This window comes from Anarhichas minor, unplaced genomic scaffold (assembly GCF_050575085.1).
Source record: "Anarhichas minor isolate MPS153535 unplaced genomic scaffold, ASM5057508v1 ptg000004l, whole genome shotgun sequence".
Classification (NCBI taxonomy): domain Eukaryota; kingdom Metazoa; phylum Chordata; class Actinopteri; order Perciformes; family Anarhichadidae; genus Anarhichas; species Anarhichas minor.
Genome location: NW_027466450.1, coordinates 3,445,706 through 3,472,630, shown reverse-complemented (window position 1 = coordinate 3,472,630; position 26,925 = coordinate 3,445,706). Strand labels below are relative to the sequence as shown.

General features: G+C 42.2%; 2 protein-coding genes across 11 annotated transcripts; one reads left to right on the top strand and one right to left on the bottom strand.

The window, feature by feature from the left end:
• Positions 1–199: 199 nt before the first annotated feature.
• ftcdnl1 (formiminotransferase cyclodeaminase N-terminal like 1) lies at positions 200–11,592 on the bottom strand. 6 transcript variants are annotated; one of them, XM_076106586.1, is made up of 6 exons: positions 11,571–11,592; positions 6,462–6,592; positions 5,977–6,072; positions 5,263–5,418; positions 2,912–3,100; positions 200–1,508 (listed from the first exon to the last, which is right to left on the bottom strand). In XM_076106586.1, the coding sequence occupies exons 2-6, from the start codon at positions 6,574–6,576 to the stop codon at positions 1,072–1,074; spliced, it is 993 nt and encodes a 330-aa protein (XP_075962701.1). In that variant the 5' UTR covers positions 6,577–6,592; positions 11,571–11,592; the 3' UTR covers positions 200–1,071. The 6 variants fall into 6 exon arrangements, with proteins under 6 accessions (XP_075962701.1, XP_075962668.1, XP_075962676.1 ...); XM_076106553.1 differs by lacking the exon at positions 11,571–11,592 and adding an exon at positions 7,427–8,451; XM_076106561.1 differs by lacking the exon at positions 11,571–11,592 and adding an exon at positions 7,484–8,451.
• Positions 8,482–25,155, top strand: LOC142965530 (uncharacterized). 5 transcript variants are annotated; one of them, XM_076106514.1, is made up of 23 exons: positions 8,482–8,642; positions 9,502–9,578; positions 10,600–10,665; positions 10,764–10,870; positions 13,222–13,470; positions 14,060–14,178; positions 14,610–14,728; positions 15,212–15,536; positions 15,694–15,821; positions 18,532–18,654; positions 18,762–18,795; positions 19,643–19,870; positions 20,024–20,496; positions 20,752–20,879; positions 21,100–21,216; positions 21,312–21,428; positions 22,019–22,114; positions 22,204–22,385; positions 22,527–22,573; positions 22,702–22,745; positions 23,018–23,086; positions 23,206–23,356; positions 23,533–25,155. In XM_076106514.1, exons 2-23 carry the CDS (start codon positions 9,525–9,527, stop codon positions 23,668–23,670), a joined length of 3,114 nt encoding a protein of 1,037 aa, XP_075962629.1. In that variant the 5' UTR covers positions 8,482–8,642; positions 9,502–9,524; the 3' UTR covers positions 23,671–25,155. The 5 variants fall into 5 exon arrangements, with proteins under 5 accessions (XP_075962629.1, XP_075962637.1, XP_075962642.1 ...); XM_076106522.1 differs by lacking the exon at positions 10,600–10,665 and having other exon boundaries at positions 8,483–8,642; XM_076106527.1 differs by lacking the exons at positions 8,482–8,642; positions 9,502–9,578 and adding an exon at positions 9,694–9,818.
• The last annotated feature ends 1,770 nt before the right edge of the window (positions 25,156–26,925 follow it).

The window sequence follows — 26,925 nt, the reverse complement described above, 5'->3', positions numbered from 1 at the left end:
CTGGAGGACGATATTGTGGGATTTATGGGTCTTGGTTGGGTAGAGAAGAAATTCTGAAATAAAACCCCAAATGTCTTTCAGTGCAAGTGTCGGAGTAGGAAGGCCCTGATCAGACAGGTGTGTTAGAGAGGATGTGGGAATATTTGCCACAGTTTAACTTGAACCCCCACCTCATGAACAGAATACCAGGATAAAAATGTTTAATCAATAAATTACTTTGTTTAATGTTATATTCATAACATGCTATCACAAACAGTTGCTCATCAAAAAAAATAAAAAATCTATAAATGCAGTCATTAGTGATCTTAATCAATGTTAGCAATATTAAAGATTAGATGTCAATATTAGCGTTATTGGATTGTATCTCAGGTAATATGAATCTATGAGTAAATTAAGTGAAATGCCCTGAACGAGTAAACAGGTCAATGGTTCCAGTTACTGAATGCTAAGTGCATTACCAAAGGAAACATTTAAACCTTCTCTACATGCTAAAGCTGTGTGCATGGAGCTGTAGGCTAGTAAGAACCAGTTTGGTGTTTCGAGAATGGTGTTTCATGTATGTCCCTTTCCAAAGTCAAAATAATACAAGAGCAAAATTGTAAGGAATGAGTTTAACAATGGGTCTGCCTGCTCTAACGTAAGATGCAAATGTTAGCATCCCTGGCTAACTAGCATCAGCAGTAACTTAGCATTACCTCCAAAGTCAAAGCACATATTATTTGGTGATATTGTTGTGTTGGATTTTGGGTTACATTAGTCACATGTTGAGGACCAGAACATCCGCTGTGTGGGAGCCAAGATGCTACTATATTAGAGTTTAAACTAGTTAGAAGCTCAGTCTCAAACTATATTAGGATTGGGGAAGTTTACACTCCAATGGATTTAGGTACGTTTGCCAACACACTGCTTTGTCTCGGTACTTACTACTTAAATTGAAGCATAGTGCTTGAAAATAAAAAAACAGAGAAGGCAGCTTAACAAACGGTCAACTCTCATGGTAATTAAAGTGACATCAAACAAAGATGAGGTTCTTTTGCGTGAGGTTTTACTGGTTTTGGCAAGGATTCATTTTCACATACGGATCCTTCCCTGTTCTTTCCAGAACTCGGCAATCCTTTGAGACAGTGCGAACTCTGCCAGGCCCCTGCACTCATGGGGGGTGAACCCCACCAGCGCGGTGCCCATCACGCCAACCCCCTCTCTCCCCGCCAGCTCCGCGACCCTTGCCGTGATGAGGGAAGCTGGAACATGGCAGTACGGCTGGCTGCCGATGCTGAAACACGGCCACGGTTCACCTGCAGTCGTTTGACTAGTCGGGCTCCCTTTCACGCTTTCCACATTACAGGCGATTTCCACAGCGCCCTCATGTGGCAAGGCCAGCACCTGCACCCCAGGCAGCCCCCCCGGGGTCGACTCCCTGAGGGCCGCGGCGATGCTGCGTCCCATGGCCATGTCCTGGGTGTCGATAGTAACGTTGCAGTTCATGACGTACGGACCGGCTCCAACACCTGCAGGACATCAGCCAAAATCAGAACACAGAAAACTTAACCCGTCTCATTTACTCTTCTTCAGTAAGCGCAGTCCTGCATTTTACTTTCAGCAGACAGCTTTTGCTATTGCAGAAAACAACCGCAGAGGAATCAGCGATTGTATAAGGAAGGGATGAAGACCTTCTTTGGTGAAGGAGTTTCGACCTTGCCTCAAAATGCAAACGTGTTGTTGCTCAATTGCATTATAGTGTACTGAGGCTAGTGTCGGTGGTGAAATATGGATATTCTGCCACTCACGCAATTGATTTCCCCCTGTAAAACTGTTGAAAAACAATTCAAAACAGCAGGTCTAGAAAGACGCTCTTGCTCTGAGTGTTAGGATCCCTGTCTGCTCCTCTGTTTTTTCCCCTGTCTGTTTTGTTATTGTGGGCCATGTGCTTATGCTTTGTTTTTGTGTCAGCCTACAGTTTCCATCCCCGTGTTCCGCCCTCTACCACATCCCTATCCTCAGGAATTCCAGCTGATCATCCCCAGCTGGCTTAAATACCTCGGCGTTTCCCCGGCGCGGCGTCAGTCCGTCCGGTTACCAGTCTGGTCACGTAAGTCTGAACACCGATTCAGTGAAGACCGTTACCCGTTTGTTTTCTGTTCCTTCAGTTCTGAGTGCGGTCGAGTTTCCCTCCCGACTCCGGAGGCTCCCTGTCCCGGCCTCGGTTGAGCTTCCCTCCCGACTCCGGTGGAGATTATAGGAGTGACTTTAATTTGCTGGACAGTTAGTCTTTGTTTTTTGTTTGTTCTTTCTGTGACTCCTCCTGCACAGTTAAATAAAGTCTTGGCTGGAGTAAACCTGCTGTGTGCGTGCGTTTGGGTCCACTAACTACACTACCACATAACACTGAGGGACTGACACAGTTTGTCTTGAGATAAACAAAAGAGACTGTCGATCAAACACCTTTGATGTTGCACCAGAAACATCTTAAGATGACACGACACTGGCAATGATTGCCAAGTTTTTATGTAAGAATAAGTAAACAGCAGTGGATAACAGAATGGACAAAGATAACAGAAGGTAGGTCACACCAACAGCTGTTTTTAAAGGATAAGTCCGTCTTTCAATACTCTCATCACATGCCATATTGTCTATTGAAACAGTGTTCGCTCCGTGTAATCACTCATGTCCATAATGGCCATGAAGTGATGACTCTATAGTGTGCTAGCGTGACTACACCATAAGAGATTGGAGGACAAAATCAGCAGTCCTCGCTATGTGCAAAAATTCATCCTAAAATTCAGCTGGAGCTAATGCTAATGTCAGCAGATACCCTTTTAATTTGGATAACTCAGACTTCTGGAGCCTCATATTAGCTTCAGCTGAACTTTAGAACACATTTGTTACCCAGACATATACCCATGGTTCTCACCTGTTAGACCAAAGGGTTTCTGTGGCTGCGGCCCCATGTCGGGCCTGATTGCCTGCAAGTCTGGCGTCTTCTTGAACCAGCCCATCTCCTTCCTCCTCTGTGCCAGCCCCCGCTGCAGGGGGGAGTCTGCCCAGCCGAACAGGAAAGCACTGGTGCCCTGGACCCGCTCCGTGAGTCCCTGAGCAACAGCTGAGCCCCGGCAAGAACGCAGACGTGTTAGTTAACCAGCAAATGGAGCGCATGTCATCACATGCACGCAACTTCAAAAGCACGAGAGCAATGAGAGCATGACAGACAAAACACACCTGAGGGGATTTAATTCAGACGGAGGGAAATACACGGACACATGGACTGCTCATTACGCGCATGCATAAATACAGTGCTTGTTAGTGAGTTTGCCAATTATTATTCTGAAATCACACCGCACAGATTAGCATACATCAGGCATGCTGGCACACATGCTGGGCTGCTGCTTATTATCAGCAAGACACATGGCTGCTAAGTCAGCTGGCAAACTGTGAAACTAATCAACAGCACAGGAAGCTAAAGATGTCACCTCATCAGCCACTAAACGCATTGCTCTAGAACTCATTACAAATACTATACGTCAGGGCCGATGAATGAGGCAGATACTTTCTAAATGACTAAAGAATAGCCCAAAACAGGGTTGAGCGAAAAATTACAGCTGCCCACTGCAAAGGGGAAATTGCAACTTCAAGTCACATCTATTGCATGTGTCATCCCTGTGTGCACACACTGGATGTTTACTCTATTTGAGCCATAGAGTCAAAACCTGTTCATCTCAGTCCTAAGCAGGTGCTGCAGAGTGCTGCAGAGACACGAGTAATTGCTGCCTTCAAATGGAACTCGTGAGCTCATGGTTACAACACGGGATGTCGTGCACACAGTAGCCTTGGTGTTCAAGGGGTTAAGTCGTGAGAATGGTCTCATTCACATGAACGGAGGTATTAAAATAACTCCGGATATAAGTGCATTTTAAAACTGTCAGGACTTTTTTTTTTAAATTAATTTATTATACTATATTGATCCCTTTAAGGGGAAATTTGTCTCTGCATTTGACCCATCCCTGTAGGGATGGGTGGGCTGCCAATGACAGGCAGCCTGGGGTTCAGTGTAGTACACTTCGACACGTGACACGTCCCAGTCGAGGATCGAACCATTGACCTTCCGGTTCCCAGAACAACCCTCTTAACCCAGTGAGCCACGGTCGCCCCCGTCGTGAGAATGGTCTCATTCACATGAACGGAGGTATTAAAATAACTCCGGATATAAGTGCATTTTGAAACTGTCAGGACCTAATGATTTAAATGAGGGCTATTCAAGTGTTCATACGCTGATTTAGCTCTAAATGATCCGCTGATTTACAGACATCTATTTTCCAATGTAGGTCCATGGGAAAAACTATTTTTGGGATAACGTGACAATCTGGCATCCACAAGCCACCAAGGATAACAATTTAGCAAGCTAGCTAGCGGATACCATTTTGCAGGAAATTAAAGGCATAATGTAAGAGGAAAAAGATGAATCCGTTGGGAATGTCAACATTTTCCTCAGACATTTAAAATTACAAAGAAAAACTCGATAGGACTAAAATAACAATATATTAAACGTGCAAGATCCGAGATTGGGAGAATTTAGATTGCCTCTCAACGGCTCTCAACATGGTGTCGGCGAGCCGGCGGCTCACTGCTAAGGGTGCTAACGATGCTAACAGTGCAAACTATGGCGAAAGTGCTGACAGAGCTAACAGTGTCTACCTGAGGGGGAAGAGAGTGCAGAGAGGCTGCCATGAGCTAACCAGGGGAGCACGCTCACGTGCACTAAAAGCACGTTTGGCCGGCCCGTCTAGGTCAGTAAAGCAAGGAGAGGCTCGGATGACATCACACAAAGAGGGAGAGTGAGTTCACTCTCTGCTCGGGTATTACTCCACTATATTTTTTACATAGCAAGTAGTTGTTTGTTGCTATTAATGCTCTGTATGTTAAATACAGCTCCTTTAAGAATGAACTAAACATCCACCGAAAAATGAACCTCCATGGCCTCCGCCTTTTCTGAAAAGATCAGCCAACGCGTCACAACTCGTGAACTCCGAGCTTTCAAGAAAATTTCCACTAAGGAGGTTGTGGCTAATACAAGAGGGAGGCGTTCATATGAACTCCTCTTTCTCGTGAACACTGTAAACATGACCTCATTTGAAGGCAACAAATGACGGTGCCCTGAAAGCTAATGAACAGATACAACATAGGACAACAACTGTAAGCTCAACTGACAGGGACATGTATCTACGTGCACTCACACACACACACATGCATGTACAAATGGCACCTCACCCCGAGCCTCTTTAGCACAGTCCTCCACTCCCACCTCCTCCCCCAGGGGGTAGAAGGGTATGAGGTCGACGGCACCCATACATGGGTGGACCCCCTTGTGGGCGCCCATGTCGATCAGCCCGCAGGCTTTCTCGCATGCAGACAGAACCGCCTCCCCTTGAGTGCAACAAAAATGACATCATAACAATACATCAAACATACTGTCAAAGCCAAGTCCTGATGTGATGGTTAGGAAATGTAACTAGTTTTTCTATTTATTTATTTTTATTTAAAGTTGTTTGTTAGCTTCAGCAGAAATTCTGATCCAAGACTGAAAAAAACTGAATTCAATATGATGAAAAATAGAAGATGTGGTTAAATTAAGCTGTTTCAGTCTTTAGGAGTGGGTGGAGGACAAACAACTGTAAACCTCGACAACTCTGGCTGCATTGCCAGACGGTCGTGTTGCGGATAAGCATCCAATGAGATAAACTTTTCACTGTGATCTTTGCCAGAAAAAATGTTCATCCTGATTTTTTTTTTGTGTGCGTTTAAATCCCTGACAAAGTTTATTAAAGGATCCCCCCCCCCCCCCCCTCAGAGGATTGGAGAGCAGACTGAATCCCAGCTGTAGTACTGCTGCAGAAAGTAGCTGACTCTATTCTTCCCTCTGTAGCAGGAGAAAGAACGTAAAACCGTGACATTGCACCACACATGTAAAGGTTCAATACTTACCGATAGAGTCGATACTGGCCACAATGGTGATGACGGAGCGGTTGTAGTCATGGTCGTTAAAGATGTTCAGCACCGTGATCCCCTCTCGTCTAACACCTGATGTATAATTGTAGAATAATCACCCAGGTTTAAATGATGTTTTAGGTGAGGCGCCTGAGTCTTCTCAGGTCACTATGAAGCTTTGGAGCGACATAACAAAACCAGAAACCATGTCTAACAGCATCATGGAGGACAGGGAAGTGAATGTGGGAAAATAAAGTATTGTGAGTAAGTCAATTTAATAATGTTAAAATTAGGAATAGTCAGGAGGAATAGCCTCCGGACTGATGTTAGCTGTCTTTAGCATCCTTAGGGGTTGTAACGTAGCCTGTGAATAAAGGTTGAGTTATTCTTTCTCTGCAAGACAGAGACCAAATGAATGCTTTTAGTAATAATTATCCCCAGACTCATTAATTACAAGTGATAAAACATTAAATGTCACTTGCCTTTATTGTTGTATAAGGCTGCCCTGGCCACAGTCTCCACCAGGTCTTTCCTGCGAGCCTCGGAAACATTGAGAAGACAAGCCACCAGTCTTCTACCAAAGGAACTCGAGGCCATGTTTCTACCGTAGCTGCTGAAAGTACAGAATGTAAACATGAAGTTCACTGACCAGACTAAAGACGAACCAAAAGCTGAAGAGCAGCCAGTCATAAAACAATATTCCACTCCTGCCCAAATGTATCTTGACAGCAACGAAGCCAAGATAATGACTTTCTTCACCATGCATGACAACACATGTTAAAGTATGCCACTTTCTAAACGAAAAGTTGAATTCATAAGCAACACATTAAGAAGGTTTGCTTCTACAGGTTTATTTGCTCTGCTAGAAGCTTACGGTAGCTACTTGCTACTGTTTGAAAACTTCATAGATATGTCTGTGTATCTAAAATCACTTTGCTGACTCCTCTCTACCTGTGATTTTGTTATAATCTTAGCATTTACCATTATTTATAATTGATTTATTTTGGCAAGTGGGTGAGATCTTTAATAAATGCATGACTCTTAAACTGCTGAATGTCAACTGTTCACTCCAAATAATAAAATAAAATGTCTGATGATGCCATCTACAGACGGTTTGTGGAGCTGCCCTTTACTACGGGAACAACAAAGTAACAAAATACTTGTTTTTGCCTGTGACAAAATTGTGACCGAAGCATGCAAAGTTTAGCATGCTGACAAGAGAGCAGCTCCAGAAAATAAACTAAAGGGCATGACTCCAGGAAATACAAGAGTACAATCTGTGTAATGTGGTTTATAGTCTAGACTGAAGCTACAGTTTAATAGTTTACTTTAAGTAGTCCTGTGGGTATTATTAAACTGACAGTGTCTCTCCATATCAGTGCCGACTGTCTGTACAGTTACAGAAAGTGTTCAAAGTCCATGATGGAGTAATAAGTAACTCACTGACCTGCAATTCACAAACATGCAATTGCACCTAAAAACCGGGCCATAAAGAATAGCATACTTGCGTTACATTAAATGATCTTTCAGCATTGACATGTGAAGTGCATTCTTTGGTGCTGATCCACGGGGGGAAAGCGCATTTACGTAAACACCAACCTCCATGCACAGTCCACGCAAATACACACAGGTAGACTTTAGCACTTGTGGCTAAAGATGAGAGAATAAGTACAAGATGGTTCGCTCCTGTTTACGACCTACTGGAAACCGGTCTTTTCTGTTGGACGCAAAATTTTGCTTCGAGCCTGTAACGTATTTTGCACAATTGTGTAAATTATTCATCTTTTGCGTGCTTAGTTGTTTTATTATTTGTACTGTTTTTGTGACTTATTATTGTCTACGTATGTATGTACTTTGTATATTAGGAAGAATAACCCAAACCAGACAGGGCTGAGTTTAAGAATGTTGTACCTTAACATGCAAAGCTTACAAATTGCATATTAAGGGGCGGGTGTTGCAATGGCTATAAACAGCTACATGCATTACATAGCAGTATTTTAGTCTGTCTATGTCCCTTCCAAATGAAGAATGAATAAATAAATGATACATAGATCCAGTCCACACAACATAAACAAATGGTTACTGAATTGAATAAATTAGTCATGTTTGCTTAATCTAGAATGTATAACATTTATGTATCTATTTCCTGCATTTGTTTTATCTGTATAATGCCTGTAATATTTATGTTAAGCGGAAGTACAAAGGAGTTCTTCTCTCACGTCTCTCCGGAATCAGAAACAAATACATGCGCGAAAGTGCTAATGGCTTGCTGTTGTGTAGCAGAGCTGTAAACAGTGGTATCGGAGTCAATCTATTAATCTATATCGGTCGCGGGAAGCCTCGGGCCGAGCTTTTGCTTAGTTAATTACAATATCTGGATGACAATCAATATATTGCAGTAACCTATTCCAAATAGGCGGGCTTCCATCAGAACCCGAAAACAATCTATAACCTCTTTGTGCACCTCGCTGTTTCCCCCGAAACACTTCCGGTGATCACCGGATGTTGCTAAAGTAGCATAGAAACGCCTGTGAAGTGAATTGGGACAGGCAAAATGTGTCTCTACAGTGTTTACAAGGTGCTGTTGGAAACCTTGGTTTGGAAATAGTTGTCTACACACTCCTTATATTCTCTGTTGATATCAAGAGAAGCCCCGGCCTCGGGTAAGCTTTATCTCTGCTACGTTTAGCTAGCATCATAGACAATGTAGCGTAGCACTAGCAAGCTAGCCCAGTCGACTAATGCTACCGCAATCAGATTAAAGTCTTCAGTTTCTGTCGTGTTCATTATTTTAAAACTCTTAACAGGTGGTCGTTGCGGGGGGTGCATAACAATTCCCATAATTATCATAGGGGTGCCCTGTTTCGAACGGGTAACGTTAGCGTTACACGTGCTATATGTGCAAGTATATTTTAGTAGTATGGGGTTAATCAACTGTGCAGGGTTAAAAGGAAAGGAAAAGCAAACAAATTAATAAATGAAAACCAAAAGCCATCTGAGAAACAATGGGGTTGCCATATTTTGAAAATGTAAAACGAATACCCACGCAGTGTTTATTTTTTATGTTTTCTAATTGACTAAAACAAAGAACATCTCTAGTTCAGGCCTCATCGGATTGTTTGGAATTTAATAGATATCTTTCAGGTTACTATCCAGTTTTTTTACCCTCAGGTTTTCATCTCCTAAAGAGTGCATCATCTTTTGTTTGGATTTGTTAAGTAAACGAGACCATCTGCGAGATATTGTCTATTTCTATATAGTAATCTTTAACGCTCGTCATTGGAGCCACCAGGTTGGACTGGGTCTTACAATCTCAACATGTCACATGTGTAGTTGAAATTACTTGATTAAGCCACCTAGTTTGAATAGGACCATTTTACTTAGCAAAAAGCAACAGCTTGGTTATTGCTTAGAGAATGGATGTCATTTTATTTTATGTATTACAATTCTGGACGTTCCTGACCACCTTGCCATTTTGACAGAGACAGACCGTTTATATTGTTTTGTTTGTTTTTCTTGCAGCGTTCTTGCTGTGTCTGACCATCATGGAGCGAAGAAGAGCCTTAACTATTCCATTTAATGTCGACAAGGATAACCGGGTATGTGTGACCCATGTTTTCACGACATGCATGTCAGCTTGCAACCTTTTTGTACTGAAGTGACGCTTGCTTTATGGCTGCCATCATATTGTGCTGTTCTTGTGTTGATCCCAAGCTGGTGGTGATCTGGGATGGATTAATGGCTCTACTCTCACACAGACCTGCTCATGTGATTGCTATATTGCTAAATTCAGTTGATCAGTGAACCCACTTCCCTGCTGTTAAAAGAAATGTATCTCAGTAAGTGTTAGACATTTTTTTGCTGATAATCGTTAAGCATAGTCAAAGCTGCTACTACGCTACAGCTACCATAATTAGCTGCTACCAGTGCTGCAACAAAATATTATTTTCATTATGGACTTTTGCAGTTTCTCAGTTCACCATGCGGCCTATAAAATGTCAGAAAATTTAACACAGGTCCAAATTCTGTTCTTTAAATTGCTTGTTTTGTGTGACCACGGAAAAAGGATCCATTACCCAAGACAGATAATGAGCAAATCCTTACAAGTGAGCATAAACTAACCTCCCGGTTAAAATGCAGCACAGACTTGTGTCATTACAGCAGCACATTTGCTCCGTCTCACACTCGAACATGTTTTTTCTAAAAAAGAAATGTGTCGTGTTGAGTCCACAAGTGCTGTTTACGGGCCTTGTTTTTGACTTTACACACATGCTTCAGTCTGCGCTTAGCTTCTCCTCTCCTCATCCCTCTGTGTGTGTGCGAGTGTAGACGTACCTCAGAGTCACGTTCAGAGGCTTCAGCTCTGCCCCCCCCCCCTGTGGGTTACGCTCTGACATAAGCAACTCCGACGAGGTTTAGCTCGTCTCCATGACATGACCCGGGAAGAGCTCCGCCAAAAAAACAAAACAACAAATATACAAATACCAAAATCTACCCAACGAACAGATAACAGTCAAATATTTGGGTCCAGCCTTAGTCACGATCTTTGCTTATTTGCACTTGCTGTATTTTGCACACATTGGGCTGTTGCTTGGTAACTAACCACACTGTGAATTTTAGGTGGAAAACCCGCTCAAAATCTCCGTGCCATGTCTTTCATCACAGTGTGGAAAGTTAGAAAGACAGGTACAGCGATACCTTTGTTGTGACCACATGAACAAATGTCACGGTGATAGTATGGTTATTCTGGACTATATCTGAGACTCTCTCCTTCCCTTCAACAGGTTTCCTGGACTGCATTTGCAGATTGCAAACGCAGACATCGTAGTTCACAGCGTATGAATGGATCCATGCAGTTTGATCACAACTTTGCAAAATTTGAAATGGCCAGGTAAGCAGACTAGTTGGTTTAGACGGAAGGACTTTTTCAGGGTGTTGATTGCAGCGTAGAATTCCTCGTTGTTGTTCTGCCTATGAGTTAAACGGACCCATTGTGTTGTCTGTACTAAAGTAGGCTCACTTCCTGCTTCGCTACAGTGCAGAAGCTCTTCTCGGCTTCGCTGATATGTAAAATGATATCTAAAACTGCAACACGTTCAGACAGATTTCCTATAACAACTAAATCACCGGGAGGATCATTTCTGACAACTTTGAGTTGAGATAATCTACTTTCAACTGCCGTCTGCTACCCACAACGTCATCGTCACCCAAACAGTAACTCGGTGGACTACTGACAGCATCGTACCCTGGACTACGCTATACCTCTCTGCTCATCAGAATCATGATTGTCATGATTTATTGAAGAAGATAATTGTATTTTAGACAAAATAATTATTACCACTGCAATAAATATTCTGCTCCTCGTGCGCAAATGCGTTTTTGACGAGCACATGTTGTGACAAGTGCACGGTCCACCCTCCCTACGCGCCTACCCACAAGGATGGAAAAGAAGGCCGACGTTCCTGCTCCACTGTGATTATGAATGCGACTACGTGGAACTTTAACTCGCACACTCACAAAAAAATGATCGCTTATGTGATAATATTGGTTGCAGTCCTGAAGCCCTGCATGCAATGTGCCAACCTGCTCACCAGGAGCAGTCGGGGGGTTCAGCTGTCTTGCTCAAGGACACTTCGACACTCTCTCTGGAGGAGCCAGAATCAGCCAGGAACCGTCAGTTTACCAGTCGACTGCTCTACCAGCTGCAGCATGCCGTCCCGCTTCGATCTCCAACATCTGGCAGACAGCTATAGATGGAACAACTGGTAAAACAGACTTGATTCATTATTGACACAGAAGTAGAGATGACTACTGCCAATTCTGGACATGCGAGTGTTCACGAAGAGTCCAGCGCCCAAACGGGCACAATCCGTAACGCCAACCTCGTTGATTCCAAAGACGATGGAGAGAACAGCGCTCACCTTCCTGGGCTCACCAGACTGATAAGAAGCTGCAAATGGTTTTCATGGATGCCACTAAGCTGACCTGCGACATCTGAAATCGCCGCCATTCAACACCGAGCATCTCTGCCTGGTGTTCAGTAGGTTGTATGAAATGCAACAACGGTCCACGGCTGGAATCAAACCAGCTGCACTGCAATACTGTGTTATGTGCTTATTCAGCTTATTCAGCTGCTGCAGCGCTCCATGTGTCTCTGTCTCATGTGAAGCACTTTGAAACGCCTCGTTGTTGAAAGCGGTGCAAAATAAATAAACGTTGTGCTCTGTAGAGTTGATTGCAGTTTCTTAAACTTTCACAAGATGGGGCTCTCACCCTAAAATTCTAATAATATAATTTTTATTGAAATGATTTACAGCTTTTTTTTTTTCATAAGCAATATTAAAATTATAACTTAAATTTCTTAACCCTTTGAACATCTAAAGCAGTATTGTAGGCTGCACCTTTGGAGTTCAATGTATTTGAGATATATATATATATATATATATATATTCAAATTGTCTTTTACACAAAGTTGTTTTACTTTTAATATGACGACTGTGCAGATACTGTATGTTAAATGTACAGGTGTGCTTTTATTTAGATTTGATTGGTATCATTTTAATTGGGGAGAGGTATCTCATCTTCATTTGAAAAAAGCAATTTTTGAAACTGGTTGATTTATTTCTTCAGTGACTGAATAATTGTAATATTTTGTAATTTATTTTGTTCTATTAAGCTCATTCATTTACCCTCTTTTCACAGACTGCTACTGAACTTTTAACTTCTGTCTTGCTGTATTTGTTTTCAGATTTATTAGTGTTATCTAGATGTAAAAAAATCAGCTGTAACTGATCAGCCGTACACGGCGTTTTTGCAGATGACATCGCTGTATGTTAACGGTGATGCAGCTCCATGCATGACAGAAACAAATGCTCTAGGTGTGATGTTACAAACATTGTAGAAGTATCATGCTTTCCTCACTGATTGTACAGAAGCCTTTAACACCATGACTCTTCAATGTTTCATAAAAATTTGGTCTTAAAGCTGTTACAGCCTTTTCATCTGAGAAAATGACTTTTCTATCACCTGCTTATTAAAGAAAACCTTATTTATTTATGAGCACCGTGACTCAAGGCCAAGCTTATCATGACCGCACACATGGCTTATCTACACCCCTCCCTCTGGATCCTGTGGTAAACACGAGGTCTGGCCTGCGATGGTAGATGAGCTGTAAGTTAGAATACCTTGAATACTTTGCTCTAGGACGGTTGTGAATAACTGCTTCTGTGTTTCATCCTGTAGGAAGAAGCCCTGTCTGATCTTGACCAATGTCCTAGAGACAGAACCCGGCAAGGAGTACATGGAAAGGATAAAACAGAGTCATGCTTTGGGGAGTCGAGGGTCAAGTACACGGAGGGAGAGTGGTCGCTCCAGAGAGGAGCCCCTGATCTGCAGAGACATGAGGTCCAGACAGAGGGAGGCCAGGAATGATGAGAACAAGAGTGTAACCCCTAAATGCAACCAGAAGACCACCTCTTCGCCCGCTCATAGGTAGGAAGTCCCTGTTAAGGCAATACTATGGCTCTGTCCAAAGGTAACCAATTCCACCTGCCAGCACCTCTAAAGCTTAACTAGCACGTTATACCTTGTACGTTTTAATCTGTATAATTAGCGAAATGTAAAAATAACAAGTCGCTTTTCATCGATGACTTCCTGAAGATTTATTTTCACCTTAAAAGTTCACTTCGCTATTTTTCAACCTGGACCGTGTTTTGTTTCTGTGTCTAACTGACGAACAAGGAGCCAGACTGCAGCTGCTCACCGGCACCTTTTAATGGAGTTTGGCTTTGCCGGCTGAATCTTTGGCTCTCAGTATTTTCCAGGAAGAAAACGTGGTGATTTTATTTGGAATAATACCTCACGGAAAGCTTTCACAGCTTAGATTCTAGTTCAAATATGTGTTTCTGCTTTTGAGTTTTTGTCTAATTTCTTTGGTTCGGTACATTTTTTTTCATATATGAAGTTCCAATGACTAAGTTTGACTCTACTTTGTGTGGCTTTTGCTAAACAATGAGAGTTTTGCCTCCAGCACAATCAGAGCAATGTGTTAATTCTTTCACTCTTTTCATTCTTTCTTTAGGTCAAGACTCAGGGGAAGATCACAAAACGTTGATGGTGACGTGGAAATGGAAGAAAACAAAGATATTGAAGAGGTGATAATAGGAAAGGACAACGGAGACGACTTCGCTGAAGTTGTAGGTGTGTAAACATGACGGCATTCAGACACACAGTTGCTGATGTGCTGGTGCTCTTCATGACCGTTGTATTTCACCGGGTTATTCTCGTAAAACTTTGACTTTATCAGTTCTGCTACCGCTCTGAAAGCGTCACGCTTACATTTAGCTACTTTTCCCTGTCTTTGTCTCGTACGTCCTTTTAAGGGTTCTTCCAATGAGAACGATGTATTGATACTGCTGGCGCTTTATCCAGAGTAAATAAACAGATGCTACACTTTATGTAGCATCTGAAATAAAATGCTACAGAATTTGCTCAGCTATTCCCTTACACGCATGTCTTCTCTATTTTCTCATCATAGTGGTAGCAGTAGTAGTAGTAGCAGTCAGGCTGTCAGTACTGCCTGTGTTTATTTTAGCCTGATAGCTTGATCAGTATTTATCCATCTCATACAGATTGTGGGTTGTCAGTTAGCTGGGGGCCTGCCGTGGATACAGGAAGTTGTGATGAGTTCCCCCCAGCTAGCATCAAGGACCGGTTGACTGATCCAGAAAAAGAAGTACAGCACAGTCTGGTGAGTACCGAGCAGGGCCACAGAGAAAGCCTCAGAACTCTCTGTCCAGCCAAGGAGTAGACTTCATCCAAACATTACCACGAAAGGCTTAAATGAATGACCAGACGTGCACCTCATTATGTTAAAGTGATTGCATTTTTTCACATCATGTCTTGAATACGCCCTTGAGTCAATTTTAGGACTCGGTAACATTTCCATGGCACTCCGACGCGGCACAACTCTGAAATGAATACCATCACATGAATGTAAAAGCCACAGAAGTTTTCACCTAAGTGGATGGAATTATGAATATCCGGCAAAAAGCTTTACATGCCACTTGTGAACAAATAGTACATTAAAACTTCACTGACCAGATACGTTTTAAAATCCATCAGCCTGTTGTTCTTTCTCGATATCAGTAGTTCATCTTTGCACACCTGCACGAGTTATCTGATGAACTAACGCCTAAATTGAGGTGCTCTGCGTTCTGTGCTGTTTCTACAGAAGAGGAAAAAAACGGATGAAGAGCCCCAGTGCAATGGGACAGGCAGCCCCAAACGCCACCGCGAGAGTGTGCTTCGCCTCAGCGGAGAAGACAGAAGAGATGGAGGACGGGCACCGACACGCGCTTGTCTGGAGGAAAGTGGGGAAGACGGAGATTTGGAGAGCCTGGACCGTACCATTGTACAGTTCACGGTGGGAGCGGATGATCAAACAGAAGTTCTGCTCCCAACCATCTGTCCTAATTCGGAGGCCAGAGACTCTATTAGTACCCCCAGAAGAAGTCTATCGTCTCGCCAGGACAACACAACTATAACCTCTGAACCCAGTGAGTACAACACAGGATGAGATCTTCTAGACTTGGAAGCTGCATTCTGTGCAGAAACTCAGTTAACAGAAGAACTGAGCTTCTGCCAGCTGTTTCTGAAACTGGCTCCTGGAAGAACGGGCATAATCAAATAGTTTCTTTTTTTTTTTTTTTTCAGTTGTGCTGTCCAGTGATGATGAGGAGAGTGGTGACGCAGCATCCAGCACACTGGTCACTGTGGAAGACGGAGTAATACAGGAAGCTGTGGCCAAACAGCAAGACGCTTCAGATATAGAGCACATGCAGGTTGGCAGAATGTGTCCCTGTATTTAGTTTGAGCCGTACCTCTTCAGAAACACATTTTATAAAAGATCAAGCATGTTTTCGACTGACGACGTAGTCCTGTATCTGACTCCATAAGACCAGAGCGGAAATAGATCTCTAAACATGATCGGGGCATCTCTACATTTCTTGATTAGAATGCCTCCATGTTTGCAGGACAGTGCCCCTTTATTTTTTTAAATGTAGCCATATATGAAAAAGCATGTTGTAGAGAGACCTGCAATCACAGAAGCTAACAGGAGCCTCATACGAGCTTCCTGTCACAACGAGGTCACTGACTTTCCTGCTGTAACAAACTCATCTTTTCTTTTTTCTAGATTTATTTAGTTTTGTACATACTTTTTAACCCCCATTCCCTCTCAAGCTAACGAGACGTTATTGAGAGCGATGTTTTTATAACAAGATACCAAAAACGTTGCAGTATGCATTGCTGTCAACTACTGTGTCAATTCGTGTTCCTGCCACTAGGTGGCGCTATGTGGAGCCAACAGGCGTTTTAAAGCCTACACATAGTGGCTTAAAAATATTGGAATTGGAAAAATATTAAATTGAAAAAGTAAAGACTGGTTTCGACTATATTGCTTGTCCTTACAGCTCAATCTCATCGTAGTATTGGGGGTTATTGTTGGAATGCTGTTAAGCATTCCAACTATTGTTCTTCAAATCTTTATACTTCTTCTTATTTTTATATTTCTTCCGTACGCTTTTTGAAACTCTTCTGCTCCTTCATATTTTAAGCTACAGAAACCGTTCAACTATCAAAATGTTCAGCTCTTTCAGCAGAGGGGTGCTATGACTTTTCATATTTCTAACCTTTAAACTTTATGAATTATTAAGCTTTTTGCAATTTTTTTTTTGAATGGGTTTCTATGGAGAAAATGTTCAAATCCTCTTCAACTTTCAAATCCTTCTACTTCCTCATACTTTCAGCTACAGACACCATTTCAACTTTAAAATGTTGAGAAAACCCTGATCTATTGCCGCATTATTCAGCTTTTTTATATCTTTTATACTTTTTGAACTGCAGCAGTTTAACTTTTATGATTTTTTCAGTCCTTTTCTGACTTTATAATGGGTGTGTATTGCGCAGCTTAGAGTGCGTGATGTCACCGCTAGAGTGAAGAGCAGCTTGAGATTCTTGTGAAAAAAACATTTGTCTTTTGCCACTGTGTCCACAATCTTCACTCTTCATGCATAATTTCTGGATGTAGAAGTAGCTAATCTTGTCCTTGTCGTAGACAAATGACTGTGGAATCCCACAGATTTACACATTTGACACAGAAGCCTGTAATTGAGAGGAAAACCAACTTTCTGCTCCATAGAGACCAATGTTAAATTTTGCTTCAAAAACATCTTCCACAGAACACGGTACCCCATTTCTAAATCGCCAGTTCAGCCACATTTGTTAAACTACAGACACAATTTTTACAGGATCTGTTCTTCAACTCATCCTTCCTCTCATTTATTAATATCGGAGCAATAGGAGCTACGGTTATGGGAGTTTTGAGGATTTGTTTGAGAGGTGTTTCCCTGTTTAATCTCCATGAAAAGGCTGCAAGGACACAGGTGTTTCTGATTAAGCTCATTAGTGATGTTGATAAACACAGACTCACAGACACACACGCACTCCTCTCTCTCTCTCTCTCTGTGTCTCTCTATCTCTCTGTGTGTGTGTCTCTCTCTCTCTGTGTCTCTCTCTCATACAGTCATTCAGGTTCTTAGAGATCTTTAGAGGATCCCCCCCCACACACACACACCCCATTTTAAAATAAAAGCCCCACAGAATGAATTCTAACTGAAATGCTTATGATGAAGCCTGACATTTAATAACCTGTTTGTGTTTATCTAACATTATGAGTCCATCTCTTCTCCCCCCCCCCACACCCCATTTCAAAATAAAAGCCCCACAGAGTGAATTCTAACTGAAATGCTTGTGATGAAGCCTGTCATTTAATAACCTGTTTGTGTTAATCTAACAATATGAGTCCATCTCCTCTCCCCTTCCCCACCCAGCCCCACCCTTTCAAAAATAAAAGCCCCATGGATTAACTGTATGTAAACATTAAGCTCAAAATTTGACTTTTTCAAATACTGCCATTACTATTACTACTACTACTACTGTTATATTATATACTATGACCACTACTACAGCTATTACTACTACTACTTCTACTACTTCTTCTAAATACTAATACTTCTACTACTAATGATACTTCTACTACAACTACAACTTCTACTACTACTACTACAAATATCACTACTGCTGACATTTTTTAAGCCACAGAAACCATTCGAATATCAAAATGTTCAGCTCTTTCAGGAGAGGGGTGATATTACTTTTCATATTTGTAATCTTTAAATTCTTTGAATTATTAAGCTATTTGCAATTTTCTTTTGAATGGGATCTCTATGGAGAAAATCTTCAAATCCTGTTAAACTTCTTCAACTTTCAGCTACATATGACTTCATATTTGTAATCTTTCAACTTTTTGAATTATTAAGCTTTTTGCAATTTTTTTAAAATTGGATATCTATTTTCAGCAATGTTTTTGAGATTCATTTCAGCTTTCAGCATTCCAACGCATTTTCAGCAGGAAATGCATTTTCTAGTTGTACTGTAGTGTACTACTGTTTGCACACATTTCTCCAAACTGAGTGTGTTTGTGTGTTGCAGGTGTTGCGTGTAGTTGTAGATCTTCCTGGTTCATTGGAAGTCTCTTCGATCCCCAGTATAGACTACTCCTTCTCCACGCTGCACTGTGGAGGATACCAAGGGAAAGCCAATGGAGACATCATGGTAAACTGTGTAAACTACATAAACTCACGTTCGGTATTCGTATCACATTTCAGGACATGAGGCGTAACACCTCTTTTTTTTTTTTTTTTTTTATGCCTCTTTCACAGATAGCAGACCAACAAATCATAATTCCACTGACAGGTAATGTTGTGAGTAGTTATTTTAAACGTTGGTATCAAGTACACTGAAGTAAAATCACAGTGTTTGTAGAGGAACTGTGGCCTGCTTGAGCTCTTTGGTGTGGGTTGTTTAAACTGCTTGTTTTGGTTATGCTGTCTGCACACCATCCACTCACAGCTTAGTGGTCTATTTCAGATGCTAAAGTGTGTGTGTGTGTGTGTGTGTGTTCCTGGATTAGACCCTCAAGCGCACTTTCACCTTCTGAGCCTGTGAAATCTGCCCTTCAGGGAACTAAGGTGGTCATTTCTTGAGGTGTGATGTTGGCTTTGACATATGTTTGTTAAACACAAATAGGTGACATGATAGTTTTGTGAAATATTTTGTGCAAACCGAGCAACATATTTTCTAGCAAGCACAAGTTTTGTTTCTGGAAAATGAGTCTGAATTAGATAACGTTTTGAATGAATAACGGCTGATTACTTAAACCTTGAGCCAAGCCTTCGGCATGATTCACAAGAACCTACAGGATGTAGGAACAATGTGGCGATTTGAGCGTAGAAACATTATGTTCTATGATTTGAAAACGTTCGTAGGATTCACACTAACTGATTAGGAAAGCTCTAAAGCTGTATTTAGGCATCTGCAGTGGCATGATTGGAACATCTACGGAGATGAGCTTAAATCTGGATGGAAGATGGGATTGACTGTCTTTGGTTTTGAAGTTGATGGAAAGTATTTACTGCTACAGGAGGGGAACATGTGAGGTGTGTCCTTGTTTTCTTTTTGTGTGCGAGGCATTCTTCTTAGTGTGGTAAAGACAAAGACTTGGCGAGCTGCTGAACTAAGCTCACCACCTCGTTCTCTCCAGACGCCGATGAACAGGTGGAGGTGGTATTAACCCTGGATCGTAAAGACCTGAGGAGGTACAGCGTGTGGGAACAGCAGGAGCTGGAGGAGCGGGAGCTTCACTTTAAGGATGGCGAGGAGCCTCTCCCCGTTGCCGTCCTTCTGTTTTGTGTGTCACAAAGCGCTGCAGCTGCTACACAGCGAGAGCTCCTGAAGCTGTGTGTCAAAGAAGACGGAAACACGAGCTCTGGTGAGCACACTTCAACCTCACATTTAATGCTTATTGGAGACGCGTAGCATTTAGGCTGCAATCGCTCTGTATTGTTTGATGCGTCACATTATTCCTAATGTAAATCTGCACGGTGCATGATAACAGTGTTATGGTTTCTTTTTATTTGAACAGACAAGGTGAGCCCCTTCATTCTGCTGACGCTGAGCTATGCTGTGGTGGGAATGGAGGGGGCGTTATTACGCTCCCTCCTGGACATCGACTGTCTCAACAGTCTGACACAGGAACAGTCCATCCACAATGCAGACCAGATCAGTTGTTTGGAGGACTTCCGCTCTCCTGTTCTTTCTCTGGATGATAGCGTGGAGCTGATCAGAAGAACTGGACTGGACTCTCATCTGTTGTCTCTGCTCGGCCTGGAGACCACTGACTCTAGTCTAGACCCGGACCAGGATGGTCCACCTAGTGATACGGACGATGACGCCACACCTCACATCCTGCTGGAGGTTGAGTCGCAGAAGGAGACCGTGCTGGAGCTGGAGCTGGAGACGGAGACGGAACAAGAGACAGAGACGGAACAAGACACGGGGACGCAACTCAAACCAGAGGAGGATCAGAAAGAGCAGGAGCTCCAACATCGGCCTGAGGTAAGTTTGTTCCCAAGTTATTTTTTGGCCTTTAAAACAAAGCAGCATCTACCTCATGCATATGTTTACTGGTCGTGCCCGGTTAAATCTGTGGTATTTTGCTATATTTGACTGTTTATCATCTCCTGTTAATCATATTGCAACGCCTCAGTCTTATTTTCTGTCCCCCTGACCCCCGGGCTGGGAACCACTTGTTCACATGGTCAGTGTTAAATTATTACATGTTGCTCCTGCGATGTGAATTTCCTCCCTCAGGAAAAGAAGAAGGAGCCCACTCCTGTGTACACGCTGTGCCATCGTAGAACCAAAGGATCCTACCGCGTGTCCATGTGTAAACCACACTCAAGGATGACTAAATTTAAACATCAGGGCCTGGCTCGCAGGCAAGTAAAGCTACCTTATCATATGTGCAGCTTCTCATGCAGCCGGACCCAGCAGGTGTTGGCACGTGGCGTCTTGCAGTTCTGAATGCATGTAACTGATGGAAGAACATTTTTTTAATGACCTTCACATGTATGGTTTCTCTGTGCATGGACAGCTGTTGCCACGTCATTCATCTACTGCCAGTGTAAACCGGCTCTTCTTTCTTCCACCTCTGCTTAGGTTGATCCAGTTCCCCCCCCCTCCACTGAAAGGAGGAATAACCGTCACAATGGAGGACCTGCGCTGCCTTGACACCGGGCACTTCCTAAATGACGTTATCATTGACTTTTACCTCAAGTAAGTGATGCATTGAAATATTTTTGTTCCTCACAAAGATTATTGGGAAGAGATCCGCCTTTTGAACCGATCGTGTCGATGTGTTTTTGAACCAGATACGTCCTGCAGAATGCCTCTGCCGCTGTGGCCGAGCGCTCCCACATCTTCAGCAGCTTCTTTTACAAGCAGCTGACACGGAGGGACAACGCCAGTGAAGGCGTCACCACCGACTCGTGCGTAGTGCTGCCAAAAATTCATCTTTTCTGTTGCGAATTTTCGTATGTGCTGCTTCCAGGAAATGGCCACAGACGGCTGACGATGACAAAATCTTTCTTCTTTTTGTGTTTTATTACCAAATGACGGCAAGGCATCAGAATTGAAACTCCATCACAAACCTGAACAGTGTTTATAATGTTTCTGCATATAAATGCACATATTTTTATCATTTCCATTTCTTGTACTGGCATGTTACAACATACTTATGTCTTCATGATGTTTGTAGATATACTGTAAAAAGAATAAACAAGTAGAATCAACATAAGCATAAGATGCTCTATGATTTCATAAATTATCAGCTTAGTGAAGCCTTCAACTTAATATCTTGGAAGTTAAATGGAGAATGAATTGCTTCCACTCGGCACTGGCCCTGCGCTCTTGGTGGTCAAGAATTCCCAAAACTCAAAAGTTTGATATATTCAGAGTTCCAGACTCGGTATACGGAGCCAGTACGGGAGGAACATGAGTGGACCTCCCATCACTACTCTCTAGTGTCTATAGTTGATTATATGTATGTGAATTACTGTTTATTTTTGTGTGCCTCCAGCTGTCAGAGGCAGAGGCGACACCAACGGGTGAAGACATGGACACGCCATGTTGACATCTTCAAAAAGGACTTCCTGTTTGTCCCTGTCAATCAGGAGTGAGTTAAAAACATCATGAAGAGGTGTATTGTACGGAGGTTTTTCTGTATATCACACTATGCGTCACATTGCTCTGTTGTCTGTTTAGGGCTCATTGGTATTTAGTCGTCATCTGCTTTCCTGGACTGGACGAGCCAAAGTCTGAGACCTGGAGTGGTCCAAACGGCGAGTTGCCGGAACAAGAGGTGGCTCAGGGGTCTGAAAGCCCAAAGGACGACGCAGAGACACCGCCCACATTAAACCACAGTGACGGCTTGGACACAGAGACGGGTATGTTTGACCAAATGACACTGAACGAGATTAAATTACGGCCGGTCTTTGCAATTCTCCTGTGTTTTTGTTGTACATTTCAGGAACTTTATTTATTTATGTTGTGAATGCAAAGTTCATGGTTGGTTTCATGTGTTTTAGAAAAGCCTCAAGAAGATTCCACTAAAGACCCTTCGCCTGTTCCAGTGGTAAGATACATTCTGTTCTCTACTCACGAGGAATAACACTCGATTTTCTTTAATCTCATTGACTAATGTTCAACAATCTTTAATTGTTCCTCCAAGTCTACTCAGTGTCATTTTGTCTTTGTTTGTAGAACTGCACAGAAAAGACCTTCCAGAAGAAAACTGTTAGCAAGACGTGAGTGTGCGGTTACACAGAGTCACTTTATTCTGCTGCCTGATGCATGACAATAAGAACTGGTTTGTCTTTAAATGTAAAGCACTTTGGTTGAAAAGGATTGTGATGGTTACTTTCAGATATATTTAGAGTCTGAACTGTGTCTCGGAGGTTTGTCTTTTCATATATCCATACTACAACAGTTAATAAATGGTCTTGGTGGTCTGCTTTCAGTCGCATACGCACTGCCCCGTAAACATCGAATGACAGACGTGCCTCTCTCTTTTCTGTAGGCCGTGTATTCTTATCATGGATTCCCTCAAACTTTCTCTCCACGAGCGAGTCTTCAAACTCTTACGGGAGTAAGTATGAGACTTCTAATCCGTCCGTCTGTTGCAGCGTGTGTGTGTGTGTGTGTGTGTGTGTGTGTGTGTGTGTGTGTGTGTGAATGGATGGAAGATAATGTGTGTTTGTCCCTCAGGTACTTGCAGTCGGAATGGGAGGTCCGTCGTGGTTCATCGACGGACTTTAGCGCTGATCAGATGCAAACCTCACACTGCAAAGTTCCCCTTCAAGACAACAGCAGCGACTGCGGCCTCTACCTGCTGCAATACGTCGAGAGTTTTCTGAAGGTAAAGAAGCTGACGGCATCAGTTTATCTAGGGCGCACGTAGTCTGACACATTTAAATGTACTATTAGATCAGCATCACCTTTAAATCTTCATGTTTTGATTGAAGCTCAGTGGGGCATTAAAATGTTTTAAGCATGTACACGGTAATAGAAAATGAATTCTGCTTCTGCTCTCAGGACCCTGTGGTGCACTTTGACCTCCCTCTATACCTACAACAATGGTTTCCACGGCAGCAGGTGCGGAGGAAAAGAGACGAAATCCGAGATCTGGTACTTAACCTCAGCCGAGATCAGAACCTTGGTACGAAGGGATGAAGCAGCTCTTCTGTTCAGTGCGTCCCATTCCTGTAGCCATTATAAAGCACCGCTCATAGTGAGCGGCGGACTTCTCAGCGTGAACTAAAAGGATTTCCTTTGCATTAGATGCTGTTATTGTTATTCCACATTAACTCGAACCACACATGTAAACCTCTGACTGTCTCTGGATCCTGTGAGTGCACATGAAGATAAACAAGTAGCTGTTTTTACAATAGATTACGTCTAGACATGAAATTGTTTCTGCACCCCATGACGTTTTACGGATTGTTTTTATGCTGCAAGATTATTTTTTTTTTATAAAAACAATGATTTGTATTTATTTTGTATGTAGAAAGAGTGTAAACGTGTAACAACGGTAACGCCTAGATTTGACATGTGCTGCTTTCTTTGCTGACATTTGTTGGGCATTTGAAGTCATGTGACTTCATGTTTATCTGTCATGGGTTTTCTAATCAAACCTGTTCTGGTCCTGCATTCTTTGCATAGGTACACCTTCACTGGATGCACACAGGCGGAGTATAACATACATTTGCCATGTGGCCGACCCGAATTTCATTATAAGATAACTTGAAGCCTTTGGGAACCGGAATCCCGTCATTAAATTTCAGTTCTATCTTTTGTCTCTTTTGAAAACATGCTAAAAAAGGGAAAGACGTTCAGTCACTCAGTGCCTCCTTCAGTTCTCCTGAGAGCCTCCCAGTGCTGGATCAGAAACATGACAGTCTCTACAGGTGGAAACCAACTATCATCAAATTGATCCACCATGAGCTCTAAAATCATGTTGGGACACAGCGATGGTTCCTAATAGATCGACTTTACCTGCATAAATTGGCTGAATTAGACCAAATTGGGATGTAAGACTATCAATACAGGCTACTGTTGTTAGTTTGCATATAACATATTCTATATCATAGTTCTGATAGTCATAGGACATTTTAATTATTTTATTGAAATACAACTTTCATAAAGTTCAGGGGTGTACATACATTATTAGCATGTGTGATGGTATGCTATCAAACGTAAAAGCTACTACATTCAGACCTAAGAGACATTGCTGTCCGTCACTACTGTTGCCTAAATTCTTCTCAGCAGAGAGTCTTGTGTAGTGTTTTCCCTTTTTGTTCAGATGTTTATCTCTTTTAACCCTTAATGTTTTCTAGGCGTTGTGTTCGACGAATGTACAGAAGCTGATTCCAAAACTTCTTTAGTTTCAATGATATTATTAAAACTTGTAGACCAAATAACACTTGTTTGTTTTCATCTGTAACCACAAACCTAGATAGTTGCATTAAACAAGCCCAGCGTGTTTTTTTTATGATTAAATACCAACCGGACAATATTTGAGTAGGGTCCTGACTCTTGACCGCTTGTCCCACAAGATGAGGATTACAGTTGGGTAACTAAAACGGAAAGGTAATGTCTGTGTTGTAAATAAACCGGTTTATTCCTTTTTATGTATTAAAAGTTTCCTTTGGCTCCTGATCTATCTATCTATCTGCAAACACTTTTTTAATAATTCTCTTTTTGACCAGAGGAGCCAACTTTGTTCTTCTCGGGTCAAAGGCTTCATTTTGAAATGCCTGTCCGTTACAATGCCAATATAAACTGTCCAGAGGGTTACATGGTCGGCTTAGGTGCATTTACTGTCTCAGCGTGTCAGATCCCCTCTCAGTCTGACTCTGAGTAATCCCCCCCCCCCCCCGTTCTGCATGGCAGTGGGCTGCAGCCATCAGGCGTATGCAACATCTACACTCATTGCCAATTTATTAAGTACACTTAGCTAAAGGTAATAATAATACAACAGTCCTGAAATATATCCTAGTATGCATTCGTTTGAGCCAGGCGTGCCTAATAAACTGTCAACTGTGTGTATATTAACACATGTTTATGGATTGCCTGTGCAGTGTTGTGTACTCCGCAGTATTAGAAGCAGCATCACTGAAATCTCTCATTCAGGAATGCACTGATACCGTCTGAGTACAGCCACTGCCCTCTAGGCCCACTTGGCTCCTATTCCATGGCTAGTCATCCATGATCTCTGGGTACAGGATCAACATTTTTCAGCCAACGGCTATGGCCAGGTCTTTGGTTTGACACCTGCACCACGAAGAGGGCCATTGGGCCAATCAAAGAGACAAACACAATTTATTGATGGATTCTTACCCTAACACATATATACTGTACACATATATACCCTAACATATATATACTGTATATATATATATATATATATATATATATATATTTTAACTGTCAAACAAATTGTAATCCTTTCTATACAACTATTTGATGGATTGGCACAAAGGTTTGAACAGACATTCGTGGTTCTCAGATGGTGTACCCAAGGCTTTGGTGATTCCTTGATCTTTTCCTTGAGTGCCTCCATGAGATTGATATTTGTGGCTTTGAAAGAAGTATCTTTAACAACTGTTTGTACTGACATTCATGGTACCCAGAGGCTGTATCGTAATGATTTTGGTGCTCATTTAGTTCTCCCCTAGGACAACGTCAACATGTTAATTTGTCCTGTACTTTTGGTTGGTTTATGACCAAAGATCACTGCAGACCCTTCACACCCTGGACACAACCTGTTCCAACTCCTACAGCTACAGGGCTCTGTACGCCAAAACCACCAGACACAGGAACAGCTTCTTTCCACTGGCCGTCACTCTCATGAACAATAAATAAGTAATATTGCACTACTACCTCTGTTTGCACTATTGTATTATATATATACATATATATACACACTTTTTGTTTGGGATATATTTATACTTATGCGCACGCATACATGGCCAATAAAGCTGATTCTGATTCTGACCAAAAGATCTGCAAAACGAATGACATTTTACGACCGGACTTGTACTGTGTATTTACAAGTGGTAATTATCAAACGTGAGCCGTCTAACACACTTAATTAAAACGCTGAACATGGTAAACGTTACAGCTCCAGTATGTTAGCATTGTCATTGTGAGCTTGTTACTGCCATTGTCAGCTTACTTGCTTTTTTGTTTTTCCGCATACGTAATGCGGCTACTTAAAGATAAGAAGAGGAGGAAGAGTTGAGGGTTAAAGGTTGACTCCAGACTAAGCCAATGACTATGTTGTCAAAATACACATACTGAGAGGATTTCAGTTACCGCTTCTCAGGTCAACACCTCAACCTTACACTTAATCACTGTATTTTTGTGTGGTAGGGTGTAGTAGTGCTTTCTCCTGTCAAATGATCTTCTTGCCTTTTGATTGATGTA